General features: G+C 40.3%; 1 protein-coding gene and 1 long non-coding RNA gene across 3 annotated transcripts in view; one reads left to right on the top strand and one right to left on the bottom strand.

The window, feature by feature from the left end:
- LOC145505996 (uncharacterized) overlaps nucleotides 1-27,788 on the bottom strand; it is a 191,826-nt gene that overhangs the window by 9,044 nt on the left and 154,994 nt on the right. The window contains exon 5 of the long non-coding RNA XR_014053439.1: nucleotides 26,212-26,280. This is a non-coding gene — a long non-coding RNA (uncharacterized LOC145505996). The remainder of the gene's footprint in view (nucleotides 1-26,211; nucleotides 26,281-27,788) is intronic.
- Nucleotides 14,479-27,788, top strand: part of FMO1 (flavin containing dimethylaniline monoxygenase 1) — a 28,933-nt gene continuing 15,623 nt past the window's right edge. Inside the window, exons 1-2 of one of the 2 annotated variants that reach the window (XM_081489521.1) lie at nucleotides 14,479-14,613; nucleotides 27,574-27,762. In XM_081489521.1, the coding sequence (XP_081345647.1) occupies nucleotides 14,482-14,613; nucleotides 27,574-27,762 (321 nt within the window). In that variant the 5' untranslated portion in view covers nucleotides 14,479-14,481. The remainder of the gene's footprint in view (nucleotides 14,614-27,573; nucleotides 27,763-27,788) is intronic. The other variant, XM_081489520.1, reaches the window with a different exon arrangement.

Below are 27,788 nucleotides of genomic sequence, written 5' to 3'. Positions count from 1 at the left end.
GAAAAAATTGTTATTCAATTTAAATCCTTGAAAATGTTTAGAAAGAAGATGATCACTTGAAATCATTCCAAGTATTCTGGTATATTTTTTAAACATAAATAGTTCATATCCAGAGCCTGAGATTGATTAAGGAAGACTCATTCAAGTCTGTTCCTTTGCCTCCATACATCTTGAAACATGAAAGTATCCTAGATATACAAACCATCTAGGATAGTTTATTCCAAACTATCATCCACAGAGACATTCTCTGCATCAGAATATCTCAGAGAGTTTTTAGAACTACAGATTCCTGAATAAAATGTAACTATAATTCAGACGTGCTGGATTAGAATCTCCACTGCAATCTACAGTCTTAATAAATTCTCTGGAGGATTCTTGTGCACATTAAATCTTGGAAACATTGGTTTGAGGCTTCTCCAAAAAATGCTTCTTTCAGAGATTAGTCCATGAATTTTTTCACTCCTAAGAGCCAAATTTCTCCTTAGGTTCAGTCTTACAATTTCTTGCTGTACAATGTTTGTTCTCCTGAGAAGGATGTTAGCCAGCTACCATTTTCTTGCAAAATCTCTCCCTGTGATGTTTCCCTTTTACTAACTTCTGATTTTAACTATTCTTCTCCAGATGATTGGTCCTTGATTTTCCACCCTCAAAGCCAAATGTGTTGTATTGCAGAAAAATAAAGATATTTTAAAAATAAAACTATTGGACCATCATATGTAACAAAATTCCAAGTAATAAAGATTTTCAAAGCTTAATTGAAATATAATCCAGCAGTCGCATTATAATGAGGATGGCAAAGGAAGATTCTTCTTCGTAACTGGTCTCTCATCCTGGAAGATGTTTCTACTGGCCTGCAACACCTTGTTCAGAGATTTTGGCTATTTCCCGAGAGGGAGAATACATTTACACACAACGTACCTCACTTTCTGATCCAGTCTGCCTTATGACCAGAGCATGGATCAATGAGGCTAAAACAAAGGCTCTTGAGATTGTTGTTGTTCAATCGCCAAGTCATGTTCAACTCTTCAAGACTCCATGGACTGCAGCATGCCAGGCTTCCCTGTCCCTCACCATCTCCCAAAGTTTGCCCAAGTTCATGTCCATTGCATCGGTGATGCCTTCCAGCCATCTCATCCTCCATTGCCCACTTCTCCTTCTGCCTTCAAACTTTCCCAGCATCAGGGTCTTTTCCAATAAGTCAGCTGTTCGCATCTGGTGGACAAAGTATTGGAGCTTCAGCTTCAGCATCAGTCCTTCCAACCAATACTCAGGGTTGATTTCCTTTAAGATTGATTTTTAAGGTTCTAATCTCTAATCCTGAGATTAGATTCTACTTAATTCAGGTTGGGTGCACGAATGAGATTAAATGTGCAAGGGTTTTATTAAGGAAAATGACTGCATGAGAGGAAAGAGAGAGAGCTGTGCAAGAAAAGGCTGAAAGAGTCACTGAACAGCAATGCAAGTCTGACCCTGAATGAAGGAGAGAGGGAAGATGGGTGGATAGAAACATCACAGACTGTTGTGCAGTCTAAAGAAGAATCGATAGAGCCACTGGGGACACCTCAAGCCATCAGAGAAGCCCTGACTCTCCTGTGAACGAAATGCTTCAGTCTCTGTGCTATGTCATCACTGACTGAATGCAGCTCATGGGAAAAGTGACCTGAGCTTGAGTGCAGCAATGCATCTCAAGTACAGCAGCTGATGCCCTTGGTTAATCACACTCCCTATTGTGAAATATCTATAAAACACATTCTCATGGTTACCATAGGTTCCATCATTTTTTATTCTTTACTTAGTTGAATCATAGTTTTTAGATTAATTTACCTAGTTAGTCACCAGTTTCTTCCACAACCGGTTCTGAGATATCAGTGTCCCTTCCCCTTGCCCCAAAACTTCCAGTCCCTAGAAACCCAGACCCAAAGGTGTTTGTGAGAGTACCAACAAGGAGATGCTGTGGAGTCCTCCTTTCCTGCTGACGCCTCACTCCTTTCCTCGGAAACCTTCAGTGGCTCTCCATCGTTCATTATTCAAAACTCGCCACACCGGCTGTCACCTCCCTCCCCAGCATTCCTCCCACTGTGATGCCTTCACACCTTCCCTCCAACATTCTCCACACTGCCTCACTAGCTGCCCCTCGTTCTTCATGCTATCTACTCTTGCCTCCCCAGTACTCTAGTAAGATCCCATCCTTCCTACAGTGCCAGATCAAATGCTTTCCCCAGTCCCTCCAGCCAAAATATTTCTCCTCCCCCTCTGCATTACCAAACCACTTTGTTTCAATCTTGCAATAGTGTTTACATTCCTGCCTTCTATTAGGTTACTTCTGTAGTTCCTAAAGAAGTCACCTCAGTTTTCTGAGACTGAGTTTTCTCAACTGAGCATAGAAAAGCGGTCAGATGATCACTAACTCCCATCAAATATAATACTCTATGGTTTTATCATAATTCATTAACTGTCAATTTCTTAATAATGGTTAAATATAATGTCTTTTGTAGTCTACTGGCACTAACCGCAAAGGTGACTATTTTGTGCCAAGAAGCTAGCAAACCCAACTTCCAGAAAATACAGAGAAAAGGCTGCTTTGGCACTCCTCAGGGTAAAGCAGTAGTAAGAATCATATTTTGGAACCAAAGGATCACTGCAAGTCACAGGGTCATTTTAAGGATGGAAAAGACTAAAGAGAATGCTCTCAGATATGAAAACAGAGATTCAAAGAACTCAGGTCACCATCCAGGGCCACATGAATAGGCATGTCTCTTGAATAGCAGCTGATATTGCTTCCACTATCAGTTCAAACAAACTGCAATAAAGATCGGCTGCTTTATCTTGTGGGTGAGAAGTATACACCTAAAACTTGTGTTTTCACACCCAGATGTCCATCTATATCTGTCACATATTCTGGGAGAGGAATTTTAATTATAACTGTTAAACAGAGCTTTAATTGTTAGACATTCCTATACTTTGGGCTACTAGCCAGTAGAAAGGAATTGATTCTATAGGATCATTAATCTCTCTTATTGTGGAACTATTTTAAGTTTAGCAACCTAAGGAAACTGGAGAAAATAATAAAAAAAGTCATTTAACCAATCATTTATTATGTTCTAAATATTATGAAGAATTCAATTTTATTTCATCATATTTAATCCTCATAACCTATTTTATACACCAGGAAATTGAGACATAGTGGCAAAAAGGCTTTTTCAAGTTATGTGGGTTATAAGCAAGCCCATCTAGGTTTTACTGCCAGAACTGTCTGACTCTGCAGCCTGTGCTAAATGATGGCTTGAAGGATGATGAATCAACAAAAATATCATTTATTATTTCTTCATTTTCCAATGTCCATCTTATATCCAAGGTAAAATATGATGTTAATCAATTTTATCCCCTCTCTACAAACCAAGAATGGGGCTGATCCACAAGAGAACTAAGAAGCTGATGAAATGCAAGTTGTCAAAGAAGGTTCAAAAATAGTTTTAATATATTTGTGTGTCTAATACAATAACATAAAATTGTATGAATGTCTACAGTAATAAGTATGTTAACTTAGGAATTAAGGTATCTAAATAAGAATGGGGACACATTTGTTTGAAAAACATATTGTTACAAGTGCCTGGGGGCAAAAAAGAGAGACTTGAGTTTGGAGCAAAACGAAATTCTTCAGGAGGAGAGAAAGGTTCAGGTTTTTTAGAAGAGGATGGAAGGAAAGAAAATAAGAACAAAAAGAAAGAAAAGAATCAGCAAGATAACAGAATGTTGGGTAGGAGGACATGCAACCTCTCCTTGTGATTCTTCAGCTAGTCAGTAAGGCTATTAGACACACACACACAAATACTGAGTGGAGCTGGACATTTTGTGGAATAGAGAAGGAGCAAAGCCCTGCACTTCAATTGGTTTGGAACAAAAGAGTAATAGCACAGAGTCCAATGCAGACATAGAGAGGATCGTGCTATGGCTGGGAATACCATGATGAGCAAGGAAAGCCAGATGCACACTTTAAAGATTTAGATAATTGAGTTCTGTAGTACTTACAAAGCACTTCCACAATTATCATCTAACCTAATCCTCACCACAGCCTCATGTGTTAGGCAAAACAAGGATGACTGTTCTACTCTGCACAGAATACTAACAAACCCTGATTTTTCACCAATGTTCTTTCTGCTTCACCCCTCACTGCTATTCTAAACACAGTAAGTTCACTAGATGCAAATGAGTTCCATTACCAGAGAACATTGGTAAGTCCAATTTGTTTGTAAGTCCAACCAAGTTAGCTTAGGAACCCACTAACACAATTGGCTATATAGTACCATATTGCAATAGGTTTATTATACTTTTCACACAAATAATACATAAAAAAATAAATACAAAAAATAAGAAAACAAATTTTAATCTTATGGTACAGTACCTTGAAAAGTACAGTAGAACCAGTTATATCACCACTGCTTTTACGCTTGCTTCCAGACATCCTGAGCTTGAAGTAAAATACTGTACTCTATACTCTGTACAGTAAAGTACACAAAAGCACAACCACTTGTAGAGGATGCACACGTGACAATGTACACCAGACACGTGAACTAACTTACATAATTGGCACACAAATGCACATTTGTGTCTTTGAAAGTTCACAACTTGAAGGTTCCCACATATGTCACCATGTAAACATTTCCCATTAATTACAAACTTCTTAGGCAGTTACAATATATAATAGCACCTTAAGTGTTATAACAGTTTCTAACTCACTGTTGCAGACTTTCCCACAAAATTCTCATCAAGCTACAAAGATGTCTAAGGGAACTTAAAGTGGCTGCTATTTGCTCTAATCCTTAGATGGCAGAGGTATGAATCACTGATTCACCATGTTGACAGAGAAAAGACCCATTTCAAGCAAAATAATTGGCCTTAAGTAGGCATGGTACTATTTCCACTTCCCCTTTCAATGCTACTGTTCTGCAGGTGTATTCTCACAAAAAGAAAAACAACCTCAACATGAAAGGGACTAAGGGAATTAACTCCATTTAAGAACACGTGTATTAAAAAAAAAAAAAAAAAAACTACTAAGAATGGCACAGGGAGATTCTTGATGCTTTTTGTGTGGGAGAGTTGAAGAGTAAGGAGTTGTGACTGTTTTAACTTTTTTAGAGGGAGAAAGAAAAAGAAACGCAATGGGTAGGTCCAATTTACAACTGGGACTAAAACTGAGTAAATTCTATGCTCTCTTTTAACTTTGAAATTCTATGGCTTTAAATATGAATAGAGCAGGAGAAGAAAGGAAGGGAAATGAGACTTCAGAAAATTATTTAAAAATGCAATGAAGGGGCAAACAAACATCCCTCTAGTGCATCAGTCATTACAAGCAAGGTATGATGCATTAACAACAAATTCTTAAATCTCAAAACTTTGAAATAAGACAAAGACTGTTTCTCTTTCATGCTATATATCCATTGGGAGTTAAGCTCTGCTTATCATAGTTACTCAAGGCATCCAGGCTAATGGAGCAGCCATGTTGAAAGTTTCTCCTTACCACACTGAAGGAAATGAAAGTTCTATGGGATCTCATACCAGCAATTAAATCCTCTGAGCCCAGAAAAGACACTTGCTACATTGGTTTACAGTCCACTGACCAGAACTAGTCACATGTTCCCAACCAACCACGAAGGGGCCAAGAAGTTCAATTCTACCATGTACCCAAAGGGCAGAAATTCCAAGTTACTCCCTAAAGAGCATCATCATCCACCAGTTCAGTTTCTTAGGGTCTAGGTTTGTTTCAAAAAGGGGCCCAGATAGATTTCACCATTCCAAGGCCTCAAGTACAACTAATCGACAATAAATCCTAAAATTAGCAAGAAAAAAGAAAACAAGTGAAGGTGCTGTTGAAGGCCAGTCTTTTCATTTTTAATTACTTTAAGTTTCTTGATAATTATGGAAAATGAGATGCTATGATCAATGGCTAGGTTTATACACAACCAACACTATAAAATTTTTGCTTCCACTTATGTTAGCAGCTTGCCTGGTAAGGCCCTGAGACCTCCTTGCTGGGCACCAAGGGTGCATGAACAATCAAAGTGAGTGCCTAAGTACTGGGGTTTGGGACACTAATCGTGGCCCTGGCTCTCAAGGTATCCATGACTCAATATCAAACATAGTCTGATTTTTAAAAACACACTTGAACTAATAGTAGTCTTGAAGCCTTAATTTCGGGGTAAAAATTAAGCTTTGAAATCATCCAAATACTATCATCTTCATAGCTACAAGAAGGCAGCTGAGCTCAACAAAGCCAACAATGTTGTCTTGGTGCCAAGTCTTCAATAATTCAGAAACAAGGCAAAGGGTGAGTGTTGTGAGCCAGCAACAGGCCCAACGATACAGAAGGCCCTCTGAATGTAGGGCTAAAGGGTGTAGTGAAACTATGTTGAAAATCAAGGGGGAAAAAAAAAGATTTGTCTTTCCAGAAACTTCCCCACGCTTCAGTCTTACCAATCAGTCTTGGAGTTTAGTCTCTGTACCTGTGGAAGTCATTTCAATATTGTAAATCAAAAATCAAGACACCTTATCTGGTCTAGCACTATCATCATCATCATCACCATCACAGCTATCTGCAACGTATGTACTATATACAAGACTCTATACAGATTGTCTCATCCAGTTCCCACCACAACTATGTGAGGCAAGTATTATTATGCTTATCTTAAACTGAGGAAATTAAAAGTTTAGAAAGTTAAATAATTTTCCAAAGTTTACTCTAATAGTGCCTGGTGAAACTTTACTGAAACCCAGGACTTCTGATGCCAAAGATTGTGCTCTTTCCATACATTTGTTATATTTCCCAAGTGCTTTGGCAATCATCTGCATTCAAGTCTTTAAAGATGGGAAGCTGGGATGGACATATACATACTACTACATATAAACAGATAACTAATGGGGACTTACTGTATAACAAAGGGAACTCTACTCAATACTCTGTACTGACCTATATGGAAAAAGAATCTAAAAAAGAGCGGATATATGTAAATGTATAACTGATTCCCTTTGCTGTATACCTGAAACTGACACAACATTGTATATCAACTGTACTCCAATAGAAATTAATTTTTAAAAAATAATAAAAATATATAAATTAACACAGAAAAAACTGAATACTAATATGGGTGATGTATGATTTGGAAACAATAAGCATTTTCTCTAAATGAGAAATGGATCAAAATGTTTAAAAGTGATTCTTCAGTGTAGCAGCTGTTGTCATAATTGCCTTATTTTATTTATTCCCTCCTCTTTTAAGAAAGAAATCTAGGAACAATGAATATGCTGCTGTGATTCCCTAAAATAATTTCTCTTTTGCAGGGAAAAGAGTAAGTCTAAAGTACATATCACCAGTATATATATCAGCATTTCACTGTTGCAATTAATCAAGTTAAAATATAAATAATGGCTAAACTGAGATTGCAAATTTTGCATAACATTCCTTATCTCCTAGACAAGGTTCATCCTGTGTACCCGGGATGCCTGGGACAACACTGGCTCTGGTTCATCCAGTTCAATTTCTGCACACTCTTAACTGTGGCCAGGACTTGGCATCAGGAATTTCAAGTACATAAAGTAAATAACCAGATATAACCTCTGATTCTTTTGATCTAGGGAGGTGGGGCCCAGATTTTTCCTGTTTTGTTATTGTGCTTCAGGACAGAGTCACCTCACCAGAATGCCACTCCCTTGGTCTGTGGAGAGCTATAAAGTCACTCCCAATCCCAAAGGACAAAGAGGGGTAAGTGCTTGAGTACTTGTAACGGAACAGTAAAGTCAGATAGTATCAAGTCTTCTGTGTACACTGGTAAGTACATTGCTGGGTAAACTACTAAGTTGTTAATCAATGGGAAAATGTGTATTCCTAATGCAAAGGGAAATCAGTATTTTTTCTTAAGAGCTTCCATTAATAGCTTCTAACTTGGCGTCAGACAATACTTTGGGGGTTTGTCTACCTAATGTTGGCATGAGCTTGGAGACAGAGGCAATGACCCCTCCCTTTTGAATCTGACTAATTTATGTTGCATGTTGTCTTTTTTTTTTACTCAGTTAATTCACAGGAGTATAAATTTTAAGAGTTTCAAAACTCTCTTATAGATATCCGGTTGAATGCCATCTGATTTACAGATGGAGAGACTGTCTGTCCTTTGTTATCTGCTAGTCTCCCCTCCAGCCAAGGGAATACCTGTGGCCTTGTAACTGCTATGGTGAATTTAGAACCTGGCAGAACTTTTCTTATCAGGTGGTTGTGTTTAGGAAGAGGCTGGAGGAGGGGGAACAGCTGCTGGAGGTTAGACATCCCAGAGGATGGCCCTGCTCTGAGCCAAGTTTCTCACGAGTTTGTGCTTGGTTGTTCCCAAGGGCTAAGTGTACCCCCTCACTCACCCCCCAACGGCCATTCAACTAAATCTACTATCTCTGATTACTCCTGAAATGAACAGCCCCCTAAGGATATTGTACCATTGTACACTCTGTGCCAGTATTCATTGCTAAGAGAATGTAATGTGTATATATGTCCATGTGTGAGAGACAGAGGAAGAGAGACACAACATAGCACAGAGAGACAGAAAGAGAGAAAAGGGAAGGGGGGGTGGGTAATGTACAAATAAAGGACTGGATACAAGCCTTTCTGGCTTCCCTGGCGGCTCAGAGGTAAAGAATCTGCCTGCCAGCGCAGGAGATGAGAGTTTGATCCCTGGGTTGGGAAGATCCCCTAGAGAAGGCAATGGCAACTCTCTCCAGTATTCTTGCCTGGGAAATCCCATGGACAGAGGAGCCTGGAGGGCTACAGTCCATGGGGTTGCAAAAGAGTCACGACTTAGTGACTAAACATGACTTAGCGACTAAACAAGAAGACTGTCAGCACCAGTGAAGATGGCTTCCTTTGAAATACATAGATGAGTCACACCAGAAACCTTTAACACTGGTTAACTGCTGGACTAGGTATAGGATCAGAGAAGGCGGTGGCACCCCACTCCAGTACTCTTGCCTGGAAATTCCCATGGACGGAGGAGCCTGATAGGCTACAGTCCATGGGGTGGTGAAGAGTCAGAAACGACTGAGCGACTTCACTTTCAATTTTCACTCTCCAGCACTGGAGAAGGAAATGGCAACCCACTCCAGTGTGCTTGCCTGGAGAATCCCAGGGACATGGGAGCCTGGTGGGCTGCCATCTATGGTGTCGCACAGAGTCGGACACGACTGAAGTGACTTAGCAGCAGCAGGTATAGGATAGTTTGCATTTCTTGACACCAGTAGATAAGGTCTCCTGATCAATTAAAATATATTCAGAAGGAAAGACTATAACCCAGAGATTCCCAAACCTCCTAAGTTCAAGGGGCTCTTTAGTGTGCAAGTAATTTTGTCACGGGGCCCCCAAGCTATAGTTCCTCTTATTAAATAGGCACATCCAAACAACTTATGTATTTCTGTTCTTTGTATTTGTATTTTTATTCTGGTCTCTGTATTTATACTTTTGTTCTTTTTCAATCAACCTTGTAGTTGTTTGAAATAATAATACACAAACTTAAAGGAAAATGGTATTTTTATTTTATTCTTGAATAATCGCAATTACTTAATAATGAGGTACCCACAGCACTGATCAACTCTTGGAATCAGATCAAATATTATCCCTTCATTTCCTGTTCTACTTCAACTGTTCACTTTTTAACATTGCAACAGTCAGAAACCTAGCCTTGCAAAGATGTTACATCATGGAATAGAACACATCCCTATCTGATATAAAAATTGTGAACTACCTCCAGCTAATACTTTGGTATTCAACAGACATGGAGTATTACTACTCTTTCCTCAAATTTTTAAAATAACTCAGTACCTCTGCACACAATTCTGGGAATGACAGCCCTAGCCTCATGTTCTAACCCCCTATATCATCCTAATAAACCAACGGAGGCACTCAATCTGACTACGGTACATTATATTTTTGCATCTTACTTCTTTGAAGTAGAGGCAGTGATGTAAAATGCTTAGGAAAAGAACAGTGGTTTGTAACTCCCGTGGTTAAAGATCGGTGACTTTGATGCAACCAACAGTAATCTCTCAACTCATTTAGCAATTTTGTGTTGCTTAAGTTAGTTTGCTTGCGTTTTTTATAAACTCACTTTCATCCAGTGGACACTTCACCAATTTGGTCATACTTTTTATTTTTATTACTTCTTTCATATTTAGTCAGCTTTGAGGAGGCTTTCTTCATTGAAATAATAATGATGATGGTGATGATACACTGCTTTTAAAACCTCCAGCAAAGGAATGGCCAAATTTTTACTGTATATTCACATTAGAAGCAATAGTATTTTTAATATTCATTTTGCAATAGCATGTGAAATAACACTCCAATAATCAGTGGCATTAGAATATTTTTCACCTTAATAAAATTTCCTACTCTGTTATCAATCACTTTGTCTAACCTACAGAAGTCACTGACTAGAAATGATTTTTAGTTAAAAGAAATAATAAAAGCAGACAATATTTTTTCTAAAAAGCACTTATTAATTTTTTAATCACTTTGGTTTCATAGAAGTATCAATACTTGAAGGAATGGTTGGAAGCATTAATTTTCATTAGCATGTGAATGCAGTATTCACCTTGAGTGCATATGTGCACATGTATTTTCATGTTCGCTTTTCCAAACATGAGAACAATTCATATGAGACTATGGAAACACACCAAGTAGATCTGAAATGAAAACTTAAAGAAATAAAAAGAAAAGTCCTGAAAGGTGATTTGAAACCTATTTTTACTCCTTTTATCTTTTTCTCTTATCATCAATTCTTTTATTTCCCTACTCATTTCCTTCACTTGCTAGAACACAACTTTTACCTATATATTTCTAGTTGCCCCAATACTCTTTTATTCCAAATAAACAAACCCAAAATTGTCAAGGCAGATATCTACAAAAATATCAGGTTCAAGAAAATGCTCCTGAACATGTAAAAATAACATAGCAAGTGCTATTCTGAGATAAGAATGTCCCAAGTACTGTGCTAAAGTGTTTTACACATCTGTTGGTTCATTCCTACAGCAGGTTCAACTTCTAGCTTTATTTTTTATTTATTTTTATTGGAATATAATTGCTTTACAATGTTGTGTTAGTCTCTGCTGTACAATGAAATGGATCAGCTATATGTATACATATATCACTTCCCTCTTGGGCCTCCCTCCCTGCTCTCCCCCACATCCCACCTATCTAGGTCACCACAAAGCACCAAACTGAGTTCCCTGTGCTATACAGCAAGTTTTCACTAGTTATCTATTTTAAATATATCTAGAATATTTTAACATATCTACTGTATATATATTCTTGCCGGGAAAATCCCATGGACGGAGGAGCCTGGCAGGCTACAGTCCATGGGGTCACAAAGAGTCAGAAAAAATTGCACCCGTACACTGCAACACGCCAACCAAGTGTATATATGTCAATTGCAACTAGCTTCATTTTAGAGAGAAGGAAACTGAGACACAGAAATAAATAACTTGTATAACATCACACTGCTGGCAATTAGCCAAAACTAAACTTCCAGCTCAGGTCTGACTCCCAACTACCCTACTTTCCCACAAACAATCCACAGGGATGTTTACTTCTCCAAAAAGGCTGGCTACATCTGGCCCACACTGAGTAGCAGTGATGACCTGGGGAGGGAATTTCTATGGATTGTACATTTGATAGAAAGTCATTTTGAGGACAGACTGTCCGACCCGGGATATTAGCTCCCAGAAGATATTTACTCAATTATTTTTTTAATTAAAAAGATATAAGGTAATGAATTCATTCATTTTTACCTGTCAGGAAATCAACCCATTGCCAAATATTTATGCAACTTCTAGTCCAGACCAAGCATGCAGCTACATGCTATGCGAAAATAAGAGACAAGTCAAAGAAAATGGACTGCTGTGAAGAAACATATAGGCTTATGCAGAAAGAAGACTAAACACATACAATCCAGTGAATCAACACAGTAATGTAGTCCCCTGATGTGGGGAACATGCTATTCCTTACAGGAGTCAAAAGAATAGCCCTCCTTAGAGTCACGGAGAAGGCAATGGCACCCCACCCCAGTTCTCTTGCCTGGAAAATCCCATGGACAGAGGAGCCTGGTAGGCTTCAGTCCATGGGGTCGCTAAGAGTAGACATGACTGAGCGACTTCACTTTCACTTTTCACTTTCATGCATTGGAGAAGGAAATGGCAACCCACTCCAGTGTTCTTGCCTGGAGAATCCCAGGGACGGGGTAGCGTGTTTTTATACTTACAATCAGTTCAGTTCAGTCACTCAGTCGTGTCCGACTCTTTGCGACCCCATGAATTGCAGCACGCCAGGCCTCCCTGTCCATCACCAACTCCCGGAGTTTACCCAAACGCATGTCCATCGAGTCAGTGATGCCATCCAACCATCTCATCCTCTGTCGTCCCCTTCTCCTGCCCCCAATCCTTCCCAGCATTAGGGTCTTTTCCAATGAGTCAACTCTTCGCATGAGGTGGCCAAAGTATTGGAGTTTCAGCTTCAACATCAGTCCTTCCAAGGAACACTCAGGACTGATCTCCTTTAGGATGGATTGATTGGATCTCCTTGCAGTCCAAGGGACTCTCAAGAGTCTTCTCCAACACCACAGTTCAAAAGCATCAATTCTGCGGCGCTCAGCTTTCTTCACAGTCCAACTCTCACATTCATACATGACCACTGGAAAAACCATAGCCTTGACTAGATGGACCTTTGTTGGCAAAGTAATGTCTCTGCTTTTTAATATGCTATCTAGGTTGGTCATAACCTTCCTTCCAAGGAGTAAGCGTCTTTTAATTTCATGGCTGCAATCACCATCAGCAGTGATTTTGGAGCCCAAATAAATAAAGTCTGACGCTGTTTGCACTATTTCCCCATCTATTTCTCATGAAGTGATGGGACCAGATGCCATGATCTTAGTTTTCTGAATGTTGAGCTTTAAGCCAACTTTTTCACTCTCCTCTTTCACTTTCATCAAGAGGCTCTTTAGTTCTTCTTCACTTTTTGCCATAAGGGTGGTGTCATCTGCATATCTGAGGTTATTGATATTTCTCCCAGCAATCTTGATTCCAGCTTGTGTTTCTTCCAGCCCAGCATTTCTCATGAGGTACTCTGCATATAAGTTAAATAAGCAGGGTGACAATATACAGCCTTGACGTACTCCTTTTCCTATTTGGAACCAGTCTGTTGTTCCATGTCCATTTCTAATAGCTTCTATTTATTGAGCATTTTCTATGTCCCAGGAGCACTTTTAAGCCAACTGTCATGTGTTGTTGACTCACTTGATTCTAACAAAACCCTGCAAGGAAAACACTACTATTTTCTTCACTTTTTATGATACACAAAGGAGTAGAATAATTTGCCAAGGTCACAGACAATGTGGTCCAGAGTCTGGTTGCTTAACCCAGGTGTTCCCAATCCCCTGTGGCCTGCTAAGGACCCGGCCACACAGCAGGAGGTGAGCAGAGGGTGGGCGGGCAAGTGAGGGCAGCGACACTTCATCTGGCCCTGGCCATCGCTCCCCATTGCTTGCATTACCGCCTGAACCATCCACACCTCCACCCTAATCCCTGGAAAAACTGTCTTCCACAAAATCATTCCCTGGTGCCATAAAAGTTGGAGACCACTGGATTAACCAATAGATTATATTGCCTCTCATCATTCTTACAAGTTCATGTTAACTCATGGCCAAGGTCAGATACCCCTCCATCAGTGCCAATGGTGACACGATGGTTTCCTAGAGGTGAGTCAGGACCCTGTGGAGACAGGAGGAGAATTCTCCGTGCCTACCTTTCCAGCCCACACCTTCTCTTTCCAACTGGTGACCATCCCCTGGGAGCAGGAAGGAGAAGGATGACAGAGCAGCTGGAATGCTGGCAGTTTGCCAGGGACAGGGACCAGCCCAGGGCAATGTTGTAACAGCACCTGTGGTGGCCACAGTGTCTTGGCTTTGCATCTCAACCCCCCTCCACCAGCTTCTGGGTGACCTCGTATCATATCACACCAATCTGAGATTCAATTTCATGTGTTTATAAACAACTGAGTTTGCCAAGGTGATCCTTTCCTGGTCTGCTGCTCTATTATTTCACTCGAGGGTTTGTGGAGGAAGGCTGGAGGCAGCAGCACAGTACAGAACGCAAAACTCCATGTACTAAAGGATCCGATTTCAGCCTTTCTGCCAAAAGCCACAGTCTTGACAACTGTACTGTTATTTAGCACCAGTTCTGAGTGAGGGGGTGGGAACATATGAAGCACAGGGTTAAACCAGTGACCTGAACATTTCCCTCCTTGCATTCACAACACCAGAAACCAACTACAGAAGATTCAAAAGGAGCAAATCCCTTAATCTTCCCAATTCTTTTACCTGGTTCACTAGAGCAGCCAAGGATGGGGTGGGGCTTTCACTTGTGAATAAATGGTTCTGCTTCATTGTCCCCACACAGGACAACATGGCCAAACGAGTTGCGATTGTGGGCGCTGGGGTCACTGGCCTGGCTTCCATCAAGTGCTGTCTGGAGGAAGGGCTAAAGCCCACCTGCTTCGAGAGGAGTGATGACCTTGGGGGGCTGTGGAGATTCACCGTAAGTAGGGTTTCAGTGACTTTGTTGTGTGTCTGTTGGAAAAGGGTTGACAGGTGCAAAAAGAGATTGAATTTCTTCCACAAGGGCTGGCGCCCATGAGGAGGAGCTAGAAACATCTGCTGAACAGGGGGACAGAAAGGGCCATTGAAAATTATTTTTCAAAAAAAAGAAGCAGGGCACAGCCTGAATTTGGGTGGGAAGTGCATCAGCTGCCTTATAAACTACACCCAAAGACAAGATGAAGAAAGATGCCCACAAAGGGTAGAAGAGGATGATGTGGCTGAGACGAGCCAGGAAAGCTCAGGACAAGAGCAGATAAGAGCAAAATGCTGGGGGTCTGAAGCAAGAAACTGCAATGTGGGGGCAACGGTATGAATACAGTGCAGGAATTTCTGCCTCTGCCTGCAAGACTGAGCTGCTTATACCAACTTCTTTTGCCAGCCCTGCTCTATCTGAAGTAAAGCAGCATAAGACTCAGTGTAGGAGGAGTTCTGTACTCAAGGTCTTGTGGTCCAGGCAGTTCCAATCCATGCCAAGAACAATCACAAGTAAAGGATGTGAGTTTGGAGACTTTTTTGTTGCTGGAGGAAAATAAAAGTAATATTCTCAGGACTACAGTATGGATTGGAGAGGGGAGGAGGGAGGATGGAGGAGAGGCAACTATAAAGCCCACCCTTGACTGGACTGGGACCCAAGAGAATCACAGGGGCCCTGCTGGAGGCCACTGAAACCCTGTGAACTCCACGGCTCAGCCAGAGAGTTTTTTGCATCAGACTTCCCCAAACCTCCTATTTTTCATTCTTCTCAGGAGAACAAGAACATTTCCCATGAGCGTTAAATGTGCTAAGGAGAAAGATGTCAGCAAGAATGAAAAGGAGCAAGGTGTCATATATCCTGGCCTCAGACCCCCCTAGCATTCTCTTATGATAGAAGGGTAGAACTTGGAACAGGAATAAAGCACGCATTTTCTAATTCAGTGAGCAAAGCTCCAGAGAGGCCAAGGGTACTAGTTTAGTCCCGGCATAAACCAGCACAGCTCACATAAAGAAAAACTGCATATCTTGAAATGTGTCCAACCACCAAATGTGACCATCAATGCACAGAGAGCTCCCCAAGGGGCCTAGGGAAAAGAGAACTTCTGTTCCTATGATTCAAACCACATATATCCCAATAGACAAGCAGAACCTGACACGTGTGCCATAATTCTAGGCTCTCATGGCCATTGAAGACACAGCTCAGTTCAGTTCAGTTCAGTCGCTCAGTCGTGTCCGACTCTTTGCGACCCCATGAATTGCAGCACGCCAGGCCTCTCTGTCCATCACCAACTCCCGGAGTCCATCCAAACCCATGTCCATCGAGTCAGTGATGCCATCCAACCATCTCATCCTCTGCCGTCCCCTTCTCCTCCTACACCCAATCCTTCCCAGCATCAGGGAATTTTCCAATGAGTCAACTCTTCAAATGAGGTGGCCAAAGTATTGGAGTTTCAGCTTCAACATCAGTCCTTCCAATGAACACCCAGGACTGATCTCCTTTAGGATGGACTGGTTGGATCCCCTTGCAGTCCAAGAGACTCTCAAAAGTTTTCTCCAACACCACAGTTCGAAAGCATCAATTCTCCGGCACTCAGCTTTTTTCACAGTCCAACTATAACATCCATACATGACCACTGGAAAAACCATAGCCTTGATTAGATGGACCTTTGTTGGCAAAGTAATGTCTCTGCTTTTTAATATGCTATCTAGGTTGGTCATAACTTTCCTTCCCAGGAGTAAGCGTCTTTTAATTTCATGGCTGCAGTCACCATCTGCAATGATTTTGGAGCCCCAAAAAATAAAGTCTGACACTGTTTCTACTGTTTCCCCATCAATTTCCCATGAAGTGATGGGACCAGATGCCATGATCTTAAGTTTTCTGAATGTTGAGCTTTAAGCCAACTTTTTCACTCTCCTCTTTCACTTTCATCAAGAGGCTTTTTAGTTCCTCTTCACTTTCCACCATAAGGGTGGTGTCATCTGCATATCTGAGCTTATTGATATTTCTCCCAGCAATCTTGATTTCAGCTTGTGCTTCCTCCAGCCCAGCATTTCTCATGATGTACTTTGCATATAAGTTAAATAAGCATGGTGACAATATACAGCCTTGACGTACTCCTTTTCCTATTTGGAACCAGTCTGTTGTTCCATGTCCAGTTCTAACTGTTGCTTCCTGACCTGAATACAGGTTTCTCAAGAGGCAGGTCAGGTGGCCTGGCATTCCCAACTCAAGAAGAATTTTCCACAGTTTATTGTGATCCACACAGTCAAAGGCTTTGGCATAGTCGATAAAGCAGAAATAGATGTTTTTCTGGAACTCTCTTGCTTTTTCGATGATCCAGCAGATGTTGGCAATTTGATCTCTGGTTCCTCTGCATTTTCTAAAACCAGCTTGAACATCTGGAAGTTCAGGGTTCACATATTGCTCATGCCTGGCTTGGAGAATTTTCAGCATTACTTTACTAGTGTGTGTGATGAATGCAATTGTGCGGTAGTTTGAGCATTCTTTGGCATTGTCTTTCTTTGGGATTGGGATGACAACTGACCTTTTCCAGTCTTTTCCAGTCCTGTGGCCTGGAAAAGGACTGCTGAGTTTTCCAAATTTGCTGGCATATCGAGTGCAGCACTTTCACAGTGTCATCTTTCAGAACTTGAAACAGCTCAACTGGAATTCCATCACTTCCACTAGCTTTGTTTGTAGTGATGCTTTCCAAGGCCCATTTGACTTCACATTCCAGTATGTCTGGCTCTAGGTGAGTGATCACATCACTGTGATTATCTGGGTCATGAAAATGTTTTTTGTACAGTTCTTCTGTATATTCTTCCCACTTCTTCTTAATATCTTATGCTTCTGTTAGGTCCATACCATTTCTGTCCTTTATCAAGCCCATCTTTGCATGAAATGTTCCCTTGGTATCTCTAATTTTCTTCAAGAGATCTCTAGTATTTCCCATTCTGTTGTTTTCCTCTATTTCTTTGCATTGATTGCTGAGGAAGGCTTTCTTGTCTCTCCTTGCTACTCTTTGGAACTCTGCATTCAAATGGGAATATCTTTCCTTTTCTCCTTTGCTTTTCGCTTCTCTTCTCTTCCCAGCTATTTGTAAGGCCTCCTCAGACAGCCATTTTGCTTTTTTGCATTTCTTTTCCATGGGGATGGTCTTGATCCCTGTCTCCTGTACAATGTCACGAACCTCCGTCCATAGTTCTTCAGGCACTCTATCAGATCTAGTCCCTTAAATCTATTTCTCACTTCCACTGTGTAATCATAAGGGATTTGATTTAGGTCATACCTGAAAGGTCTAGTGGTTTTCCATACTTTATTCAATTTAAGTCTGAATTTGGCAATAAGGAGTTCATGATCTGAGCCACAGTCCACCCCCGGTCTTGTTTTTGCTGACTGTATAGAGCTTCTCCATCTTTGGCTGCAAAGAATATAATCAGTCTGATTTTGGTGTTGACCATCTGGTGATGTCCATGTGTAGAGTCTTCTCTTGTGTTGCTGGAAGTGGGTGTTTGCTATGACCAGTGCGTTCTCTTGGCAGAACTCTATTAGCCTTTGCCCAGCTTCATTCTGTACTCCAAGGCCAGATTTGCCTGTTACTCCAGGTGTTTCTTGACTTCTTACTTTTGCATTCCAGTCCCTTATAATGAAAAGGACATCTTTTTGGGGTGTTAGTTCTAGAAGGTCTTGTAAGTCTTCATAGAACTGTTCAACCTCACCTTCTTCAGGATTACTGGTCGGGGCATAGACTTGGATTACCATGATATTGAATGGTTTGCCTTGGAAATGAACAGAGATCACTCTGTCGTGTTTGAGATTGCATTCAAGTACTGCATTTCAGACTCTTTTGTTGACCATGATGGCTATTCCATTTCTTCTAAGGGATTCCTGCCCACAGTAGTAGATACAATGGTCATTTGAGTTAAATTCACCCATTCCAGTCCATTTTAGTTCGCTGATTCCTAAAATGTCGATGTTCACTCTTGTCATTTCCTGTTTGATCACTTCCAATTTGCCTTGATTCATGGACCTAACATTCCAGGTTCCTATGTAAAGAGCAATATTGTTCTTTACAGCATCAAACCTTGCTTCTATCACCAGTTCCATCCACAACTAGGTGTTGTTTTTGTTTTGGGTCCATCCCTTCCTTCTTTCTGTAGTTATTTCTCCACTGATCTCCAGTAGCATATTGGGCACCTACTGACCTTGGGAGTTCACCTTTCAGTGTCCTATCTTTTGCCTTTTCATACTGTTCATGATGTTCTCAAGGCAAGAATACTGAAGTGGTTTGCCATTAACTTCTGCAGTGGACCACATTCTGTCAGACCTCTCCACCATGACCCGTCCGTCTTGGGTGGCCCTACATGGCATGGCTTAGTTTCATGTGATGAACTCTGGAAGATTTCAACAGACACTCCTAATCAAACAGTATTAGGATTCAGCAACTTGTACTCAGACATTTGCTACTCTTTAGACTGTAGTCTGCCAAGTTCCTCTGTTCGTGGGAGTTTCCAGGCAAGAATACTGGAGTGGGTTGCTATTTTCTCCTCTAGGGGATCTTCCCAACTCAGGGATCAAACCTGTGTCTCCCATGTCTCTTGCATTGCAGGAGATTCTTTATCTCTGAGACATCAGGGAAACCCAGTCAAACACTATGCCCTTCCCCTAATGAACCTCAGAATTCTTCTTAGCACAATACCCCAGATTAGCACTAATTAATCTGATGGATTAGCATTAATCCATCAGAGTTGAGAGCCGGCTTGCAGAATAAAACTGCCAGAATAGAGGGACAATTAGGAGAGTTGTTTGGTTAAAGTAATCTCAGTCATAGTAAAATGTAAGCCCAGAGACCTTGGGATACCAGAGAAAAATGCCCCTTATGTCAATCACATATATCCAATTATTAACACACTAAAAAAAACCATTGATGAAGAATCAAGAGAAATGTGTTCTAGATCCATCTGTGCCCAACTGGCTATGTGATTGGACAGATCAAACACCTATGCACAAAGCACTGTGAGGGACACAAAAATGAGAAACGGTCATCCTGCCCCGCGGAGCTACTACGAGACTGATAGAAAAGGGGCAGGACCTTGCAAGTTGAGAGCAGTACTATGGGCATTTAAATGAGGTCAGGATTACATCCACTTGAGGGAAGCCGAGGAAGGCTTCACGGAGGAGATAGTGTGTGATGAACTCTGGAAGATTTCAACAGGCAAATGAGATTGAGTGGGAAATACCAGGGAGGAGATTGTAAAGAAAAAGTACTGTGCTTTTTGGAAAATAAAAATAGCTTATTGGCATGTGGGGTACGTGTAAGAGAAAACATGGAAGGAGAGGACAGTGGTGGAATGTTTGAGGACTCACACTCCATTTAGAAGGAGCTTCCCTGGTGGCTCAGCTGGTAAAGAATCCACCTGCAATGCAGGAGATGAAGGAGATGCTGGTTCGATCCCTGGGTAGGGAAGATCCCCTGGTGGAGGGCATGGCAACCCACTCCAGCATTCTTACCTGGAGAATCCCATGGAGAGAGGAGCCTGGTGGGCTACAGTCTGTAGGGTAACAAAGAGTCGGTCACAACTGAAGCAACTGAGCACACATGCACGCACTCCATTTAGAAAGCAATGGATAATAAGCAGAATTAATATGTATTTCTTTGTTGCTGTTGTGTTGTTTTGTTTGCATGAAAGGAAGACCCATATGTGTTTACAGGTAAAGAGAAAATACTTGGATTACAGGAAATGATTGAACACATTAGCCCAAATTGAGACAAAATCCTAGCAGAAAAAGGAAGAAGTAGAATTGCAGACCCAAGTGGAAGGATTTGCCTTGGGAAAGTGCAGAGGCACACTTTCCTCAGAAACAGGAAAGGAAGGAAAAAGGGACATGGACGAGAGATGTTGAGGTAGGGGGAAGAAGACACAGGAGCAAACACAATGGAGGCTCAACTCTTTCAGGAAAACATGGCATCTATGGAGGCTGAAGAAGTCAGGGAGGAGAATGGAGGAAAAAAGAGGTCACTGTGAGGCATATGATAGCATATCAAAAGGATGAGAAAGAGGGCAACCCAGCAGTAGCCTAAGTAAAACGGTACCCAATTAACAACTCCTTTCAGTCCCCATTACCTCATCTGTAAAATGAGAACATGGAGTCAGTTTGAAAAATAGATAAAAGCTAAACTACTAGGGTCTTGGGAGGCAGGAAAAATCACCTCCACCTTCATTCAGCAGCCCTCTCTTGATACAGAAGCCTCTTTAAGGCACCTCTGTACTACCTGGAGAGTTCTCTAAAGCCTGATTGAAAATCTCCAAACTAAGTGACCTTAAAGGGGACTTTCAGCTCTAACATGCTATGAGTCTCCTGAGTCTTTCTAGAGACATCCCTTCCAGCTCCTACCCCAGCAGATACACACACACACACACAAAAGATGGTTAGAGATGTCTTTGCAGTCAAAGCAAGTGGCACATTCAAACCCTATAGAATTAGAGAGTCTGCCCAGGCAAAGGCTGTCCTTGCCACAAAATGTACAAGGATTATCTTTAGGACCTGTTCTGGGGCCACAAAGCAAAAATAAACAGGCAAACTGCAGAAATCTAATAAACCAAGTATGGAGAAAGTTCCCATTTACAAATGGAGAGATGCCCTCAACATTATAGAGATTATGAACTACTGCAGTTTAATTCAATATTCATGCGGGCATAACTCTGGCCTCTTCTAGACCACAATCTTGAAGAGGAAGCAGACAAAGGTTGCAACAGAAAAGAAAGCCCATCATTCATTGGGGCGGGGGCGGGGTTGGCAACGTTTCAAAAGAAAAGAACCCACTTGTGAGCACCAACTCCAGTGGCAGCAGGAGGTAAGTGTGGAACATCTGTTCTACAACCAACTCTCTCAGGCTCTTGAGAGGGAAAGGAGGCTTAGAACAGTAATGCTAAAGACTGATTATTCAACTGTAGAGGAATAATTGAAGAAAAACATGCCAGGAATTGTCCTGTCACTCATAACTAATATTACTCTTAGAGTGTTTTAGGTTAGGAAGGAGCCTTGAGAAGTAGCCTTCATGTAGAACCACACTGACATCATCTAGAGGTAATTATACTATGCTGACAGAAACACATTTTGCTTCACCCTTCACATCTCTGTAACAGTAATTCTCCCCTGGAATGACATTCTTCCTTCTGTGCATCAAGGTCTTTCCCTCCACACATGTATCCTTTTGCTTATTCCAGTTATTGAGCACCCACTATGTGCCTTGTGCTGTGCTGTACTTAGTCACTCAATTGTATTAGACTCTTTGCAGTTCCATGGACTGTAGTCCACCAGGCTTCCTGTTCATGGGGATTCTCCAAGCAAGAACACTGGAGTGGGTTGCTATGCCCTCCTCCAGGGGATCTTCCCAACCCAAGGATCGAATCCAGGTCTCCTGCATTGCAGGCAGATTCTTTACCAGCTGAGCCAGCAGGGAAGCCCAAGAATACTGGAGTACGTAGCCTGTCTCTTCTCCAGGAGAACTTCCCGACCCAGGAATTGAACCGAGATCTCCTGCATTGCAGGCGGATTCTTTACCAGCTGAGCAACTCAGCAAGCCCACGAGGCACCTTATGTACCACATATTTTTGGATTCAGTGAGGGCAATGATTAAGTATAATAATTCACTCCTTAAATCATTGAAGGTTTCTTTAAGTGTGTTCAGCCTAACTCTTACGGGGGCTGAAATGATTTGTTATAATGGGTACCTTTTTACTTCTTCTTAAAAACTTTATTTTTTAAGTTCAGTAATCTTAGTAGGTTTCATTGTATTCATATATTAAACAAACATTTATTGAATTCATATCATCTTGGAAGAGATCCACCTGATAGGCCCCTACCCTCTCACAGGGTTCTTCAAGCCTTCTCTGAGGTTTCCACAGTCCTCCTGTGCTGTAGATCTGAAGACCAATCTATAGACTGTGGACAGACTATAGGCAGTCTGACTATAGGGAAAAGAAGTGACAAAGTAAAATGGGCTCTGACTGTTCAAAGGAGAGGAAAAGAAGGAAATAATTGTTCTTGAGAACAAGAGCTGTGAACAACCTAGCTCAGGGTTCCCCACATTCAGTGTTGAGAGAAAGTTTCTATGTGTCTATATAGTAGTCACTTTAATTATCATTTTATATCCATTTTTTAAATGAGAAAGGAGAGACCTCTGACCTGACAAAGCTTTCTTCCCATTGCCAACAATCTTCTCTGGAGGACACAGAACTTGAGAAAGTAAATCTCCGTGGTAATTGTAGAAGAATAATACAAAACAGTTAATATTTTTTGAGAGCTTACCAGGCACTGTTCTAAATGCATTAGAGCTATCATTTCATTTTATCCTAGGGGGATATGTACTATTGTTATTCCTATTTCAAGAGGAGAAAACTGAGACACAGAGAACTTAAGAAAATTCCCAAAGTCACCCAGCTAAAAATGTTCTGCTTGAATATGAACCCAGGCTGTCTGACTCCAGGACCTGTGCTGTCAAGAACTATACTCCATTCATTTCCAGAGTCTGTGCCATAGCTCAGGAATAAGGACGTGCAAATCCTGGACTGTTCATGAAATCCCATGAAGTGTTCTACTGAATATAATGTCCTTACTATTGTATTGCAGCACCAAGTGGACCAAGAAGCCAAAAACCCCTCCATTCTTGCCCTTATTATTTCCCCTTTTCCCTCCTCTCATTCAGGCTTCCCTGGTGGCTCAGACAGTAAATCATACACCCGCAATGCGAAAGACCTGAGTTCGATCCCTGGGTTGGGAAAATCCCCTGGAAAAGGGGATGGCTGGCTACCCACTCCAGTATTCTGGCCTAGAGAATTCCATGACAGAGGAGCCTGGCAGGCTACAGTCCACGGGGTCACGAAGAGTTGGACATGACTGAGTGACTTTCACATACACACACCTCTCATTCAGTTGCCCCTTCAAGACAAAAATGTTTCCCCAAGTGCCCTCATCAATTCTCAGGAAAAACATGCGCCCACACACACGCATACCACGGCAACTGGCAGACTAACATGGAGAGAATGCCAAGAGTGCCTGCAGCCAGGGGTCCCAGAGGGGCCTGGGAATCACTGGGACATTTTTTTCACCAAGGCAAACCCTGGAGGGGAGGGCTCAGGACTTGCAAACCTCACTCAGAAGTGCCATGGACCTGTAATCTCTGTATATACCTTAAACACACCAGACCTTGAGTTTTTACCAAGAGAAACAAGCAGAGGAGGAAAGAGACAGAGCATGTTGGATTCCACCCTAAAGGCTGACATCTGTGATACATTCTTTCACAACAGGCTTCAGTGTTTCCTGTAGTTTTCTTCTTCCAGCCTTTACAATTATCTTCCAAAATTTTGCAAAACAAAGTTGGTTTTGGTTTTGTTATTTTCTATTTTTGTTTGTGGGTTCAATTGTTTTAAGGTCTCCATGGTTTCATGACTTATCCAATTTCAGTGAGTCTCCACTGCTCTTTGATTTTTAAACACGCCATTACTAAACGCTTTAAAGTTTCTTGAACTATTTTTATGAAAATCTTTACAACATGATATTATACACATCTCTACCCTTCTTTAACAGTGTATATTCCAAATTTAGCCTTTTATTATTGCTAACTAGAAATCGGCAGTATTAACAAAGTATTATTTACAATATGATTCTCTCAGATGCCAGAGAAAAGTGAATGAGCTTTGGTCACACACTGATTTCAAAATGTTTATAACTGATATTTTTCTCCTTACACTCTAGTTGTTTCCCTTGCTGTTTGCTCTCACTTCTTAATATTACAGCTCTTTAGAGCTATTCACATTCTCTTCATTCCTATAACCCACAAGAAAATTGATCATGTTTAAGTACATCAAGCCAACACTAAATTTAGTTCTAATACCTGGCTTCAAGTTTAAGGATGATCTAAAGCTGTGCTGTCCAGTAAGGAAGCCACCAGCCACATGTAACTGTAGAATGTAGTCTATTGGACTAAGGAACTGAATTTTTTATTTCATTTAATTTTGATTAATTTTAATTTTAAAACCAATACTCATTTCAGTTACTGGAGAATTTTTACATGTTTGTTAACAATTTAGGTATGCAAATCCACTTTTTCCAGTGAAAATTTAGCATTTGGATTCAGATTTGTAAAACATACACTAGACTTAAAAGACTTAATATGAGGGAAAAAAGTTCATACTTCATTAATAATTTTGATTACATATTGAAATTATAAAATTTTGCAATTATTGAGTAAATTAAATATACTATTAAAATCAATTTCACCTGTTCCTTTTTACCTTTTTTAATGTGGCTATTGGAAATTTTTAAAGTGCATATGTGGCCTACATCCCATTCCTATCAGGTAGGACTGCTCTAAAGTCTTGTTACTCAAAGCATGGTCCATGACCAGTAGCATCTGCATGTGAACTTGTTAGAAATACAGAATCTCAGGCTCACCCAGACCTACTAAGTCAACATCTACACACTAATAAGATTCCCCAAGCAATTCTTAATAAGATTAAGAAGCACTAATCTAGAGAGCTGTGATTCTCAAGCTGTGGAAAAGAATCAGATTTGTTTTAACTTTCAAGGAAGTATAGACAATTATATTTGTGAAATACAATAAAAAGTGCTATAATAAGGTGAAAATGAAACAAAACATAAATTCAAATTTCTTTGAAAGTATGTACAGGCAATTACTATAGAGAATCACTATTATACTTGTAACTTTTTGCCAAACAAAACATTATGTGTGAAATACCAGTTCTCCATTAAACACCTATAGGCACACTTTCTCTATGAATGTACATACTATGAATGTACATACGAATGTATATACTATGAATGTACATATGAATGTACATATTATGAATGTACATATGAATGTACATATTATGAATGTATACATACTATGAATGTACATATTATGTACATTTATGAATGTACATATTAATACTTAAGGCTTATAATGTGGTAATTAAGCTTGCTTCTTGTTTGTCATTTTATCTAATCTGGATTGGATGGGCGACAACACTCCTTCCAAGACATATCATATATCTAAACCATTTCTAAGTTTTGTTTAACAGCACACATAGAGAAATGAGGCTCACAGAATATAAGAATGGAATGGAATAAAAAATTTCAAAGCAACCTCAGCAAGCTCAGGATATTCTTTTTTTTTTTAACTGCTATCCAAAACGAAGCAAGTGGTGCTGTATTTTTAAAACTTATCTTCAGTCCTTTATCAGTAGTAGTCAGTTCTGACCATTTATTTTGTAAAGTTATAATCAAATACCAATTATCTTCCAATCAAAGAAAATAGCTTATAGCTTCTATGCACTTTTGGGTAACAGTTTTCAAACTTTGAGACGTCACATACTGTAATGGAGTCCTACTCACATGACTGCTACCCAGTTCAAAGCCCACACAGCTCATCACGTGACTTATACAAAGCCGATGGATCCCGTTCATCACGAAGGAGTCCACATGCATGAATATTGAACAATGTCGAATCATTGCTATAAAAGTTTTGAGACGCTTACCCTCAACTTCTGTACTTACATTGTCATAAACTGGTAGCAAAGAGTTCACACCAGTCTGGCTCTTTGAACAGCACTGCTTTAGATCTTCCTATGGAATAAAAGGTCAGGATTTAAACAGTCATCTTTCTCAGAAGCCATTTAGATTCTAGTTTTCTAGATGTGTTCTGGATAAATGAGACTGTCAGATGTGGAGCCACAAATAAGCAAGATGAGGTGAACTCATCAGTTGATGAGATCTGTATCATTAATTCAAACTACAAAGATATGTTATAATTTTATTTTGTTATCACAACACATGTCACATTCATGCAGCTCTAGATTCACACCTTTTGAGGGAACAAAGTACGTCCTCTCCACATGTGAGGTTTATGTTCACGTTTCTACTTGTTCATAAAAATGATTTTTATTTCACAGGAAAAAGGAACTATACATAGCCAAGATGGCAAATAATATTAAAATACTAAGAACTTTCCCACTGAAATTAGAACAATCCTTTATAATACATCCAAAAAACAGAGACAATGTATATACCTGAATGAGTAACTAAAACTGCCCACTATTCAGCCTTGTAGTATTAGTTGTCTGAGATGCTGTTATTTGCTAGTTACTTAAGTTCAAACTGGGTCGGGAAATTCTTTAGCATTTTGCCATGCTCTCAGTTGTCCCATCTGGAAACCCTTGACCTGCTTCTTCTCCCAAACCTTAAATCTAATCAGTTTCACAATCCTATGCATTCTACCTTTCTGCTACCTAACAAATCCCATCTCTTTCAGTTTCAACTGCCATTGCTTCTGCTCAGGTTCTCATTGGCAATTGAGTGGATTTGTGTTTCAAGTTCTTAACTAGCCTCATTCCCTTCCTTTCCAGATCCCTTTATCTTTTGTAAAACCAGAATTATCTTTTCAAAATTTAATATGAATCACTTCCATCAATTTCTACAAAATTCAAATTCCTTAATTTTAGATACAAAATCCTTCATAATCTGAATGCCCTTTCTCCATAATCCTTTTGACAATACCTCATGAAATCAACATACCTAGCAACCGTTCATCATCTAGAAACTACTTTCTGAGTCTGGTGTATTTCCATATTCTCCTTTATTTTGCAGTGATACTGTGTAAATCTAGACAGGAAAGTTTATCCTATGTTTGTTAGCACCTAATGATGAAATTGTAATTCTGATCATGCTATTCATCATTTTTCAAGTTAAGTGCTGGATACCAAATCCCATTAGAAAGTAGAAGGTCACATACATAAATTGTCTGGGTCACCTTAATCTTAGTCAATGTTTCAAATGTCTAAAAATTAGTATTCATTTCATGTGTGTGCATGCAATATGCACACATGCATACACACTCATGTGCATGCACTGCTTGTACAGGAACATGTTGAAGAAGGCAGAGCCAGCCTCTACAAGTCTGTGGTTTCCAACAGCTGCAAGGAGATGTCTTGTTACCCGGACTTTCCGTTCCCAGAAGATTATCCAAACTATGTGCCAAATTCTCAATTCCTGGATTATCTCAAAATGTATGCAAACCGGTTCAACCTCCTGGAATGCATTCAATTCAAGGTAAGAAAGGCACAAAACATAAGTTA

Source organism: Giraffa tippelskirchi, chromosome 5 (genome assembly GCF_054371585.1).
Source record: "Giraffa tippelskirchi isolate mGirTip1 chromosome 5, T2T-mGirTip1v1.2.pri, whole genome shotgun sequence".
In the NCBI taxonomy this organism is placed as follows: Eukaryota; Metazoa; Chordata; class Mammalia; order Artiodactyla; family Giraffidae; genus Giraffa; species Giraffa tippelskirchi.
Note: the sequence above shows the minus strand (reverse complement) of the source record. Positions and strands in the feature narration are given on the sequence as shown.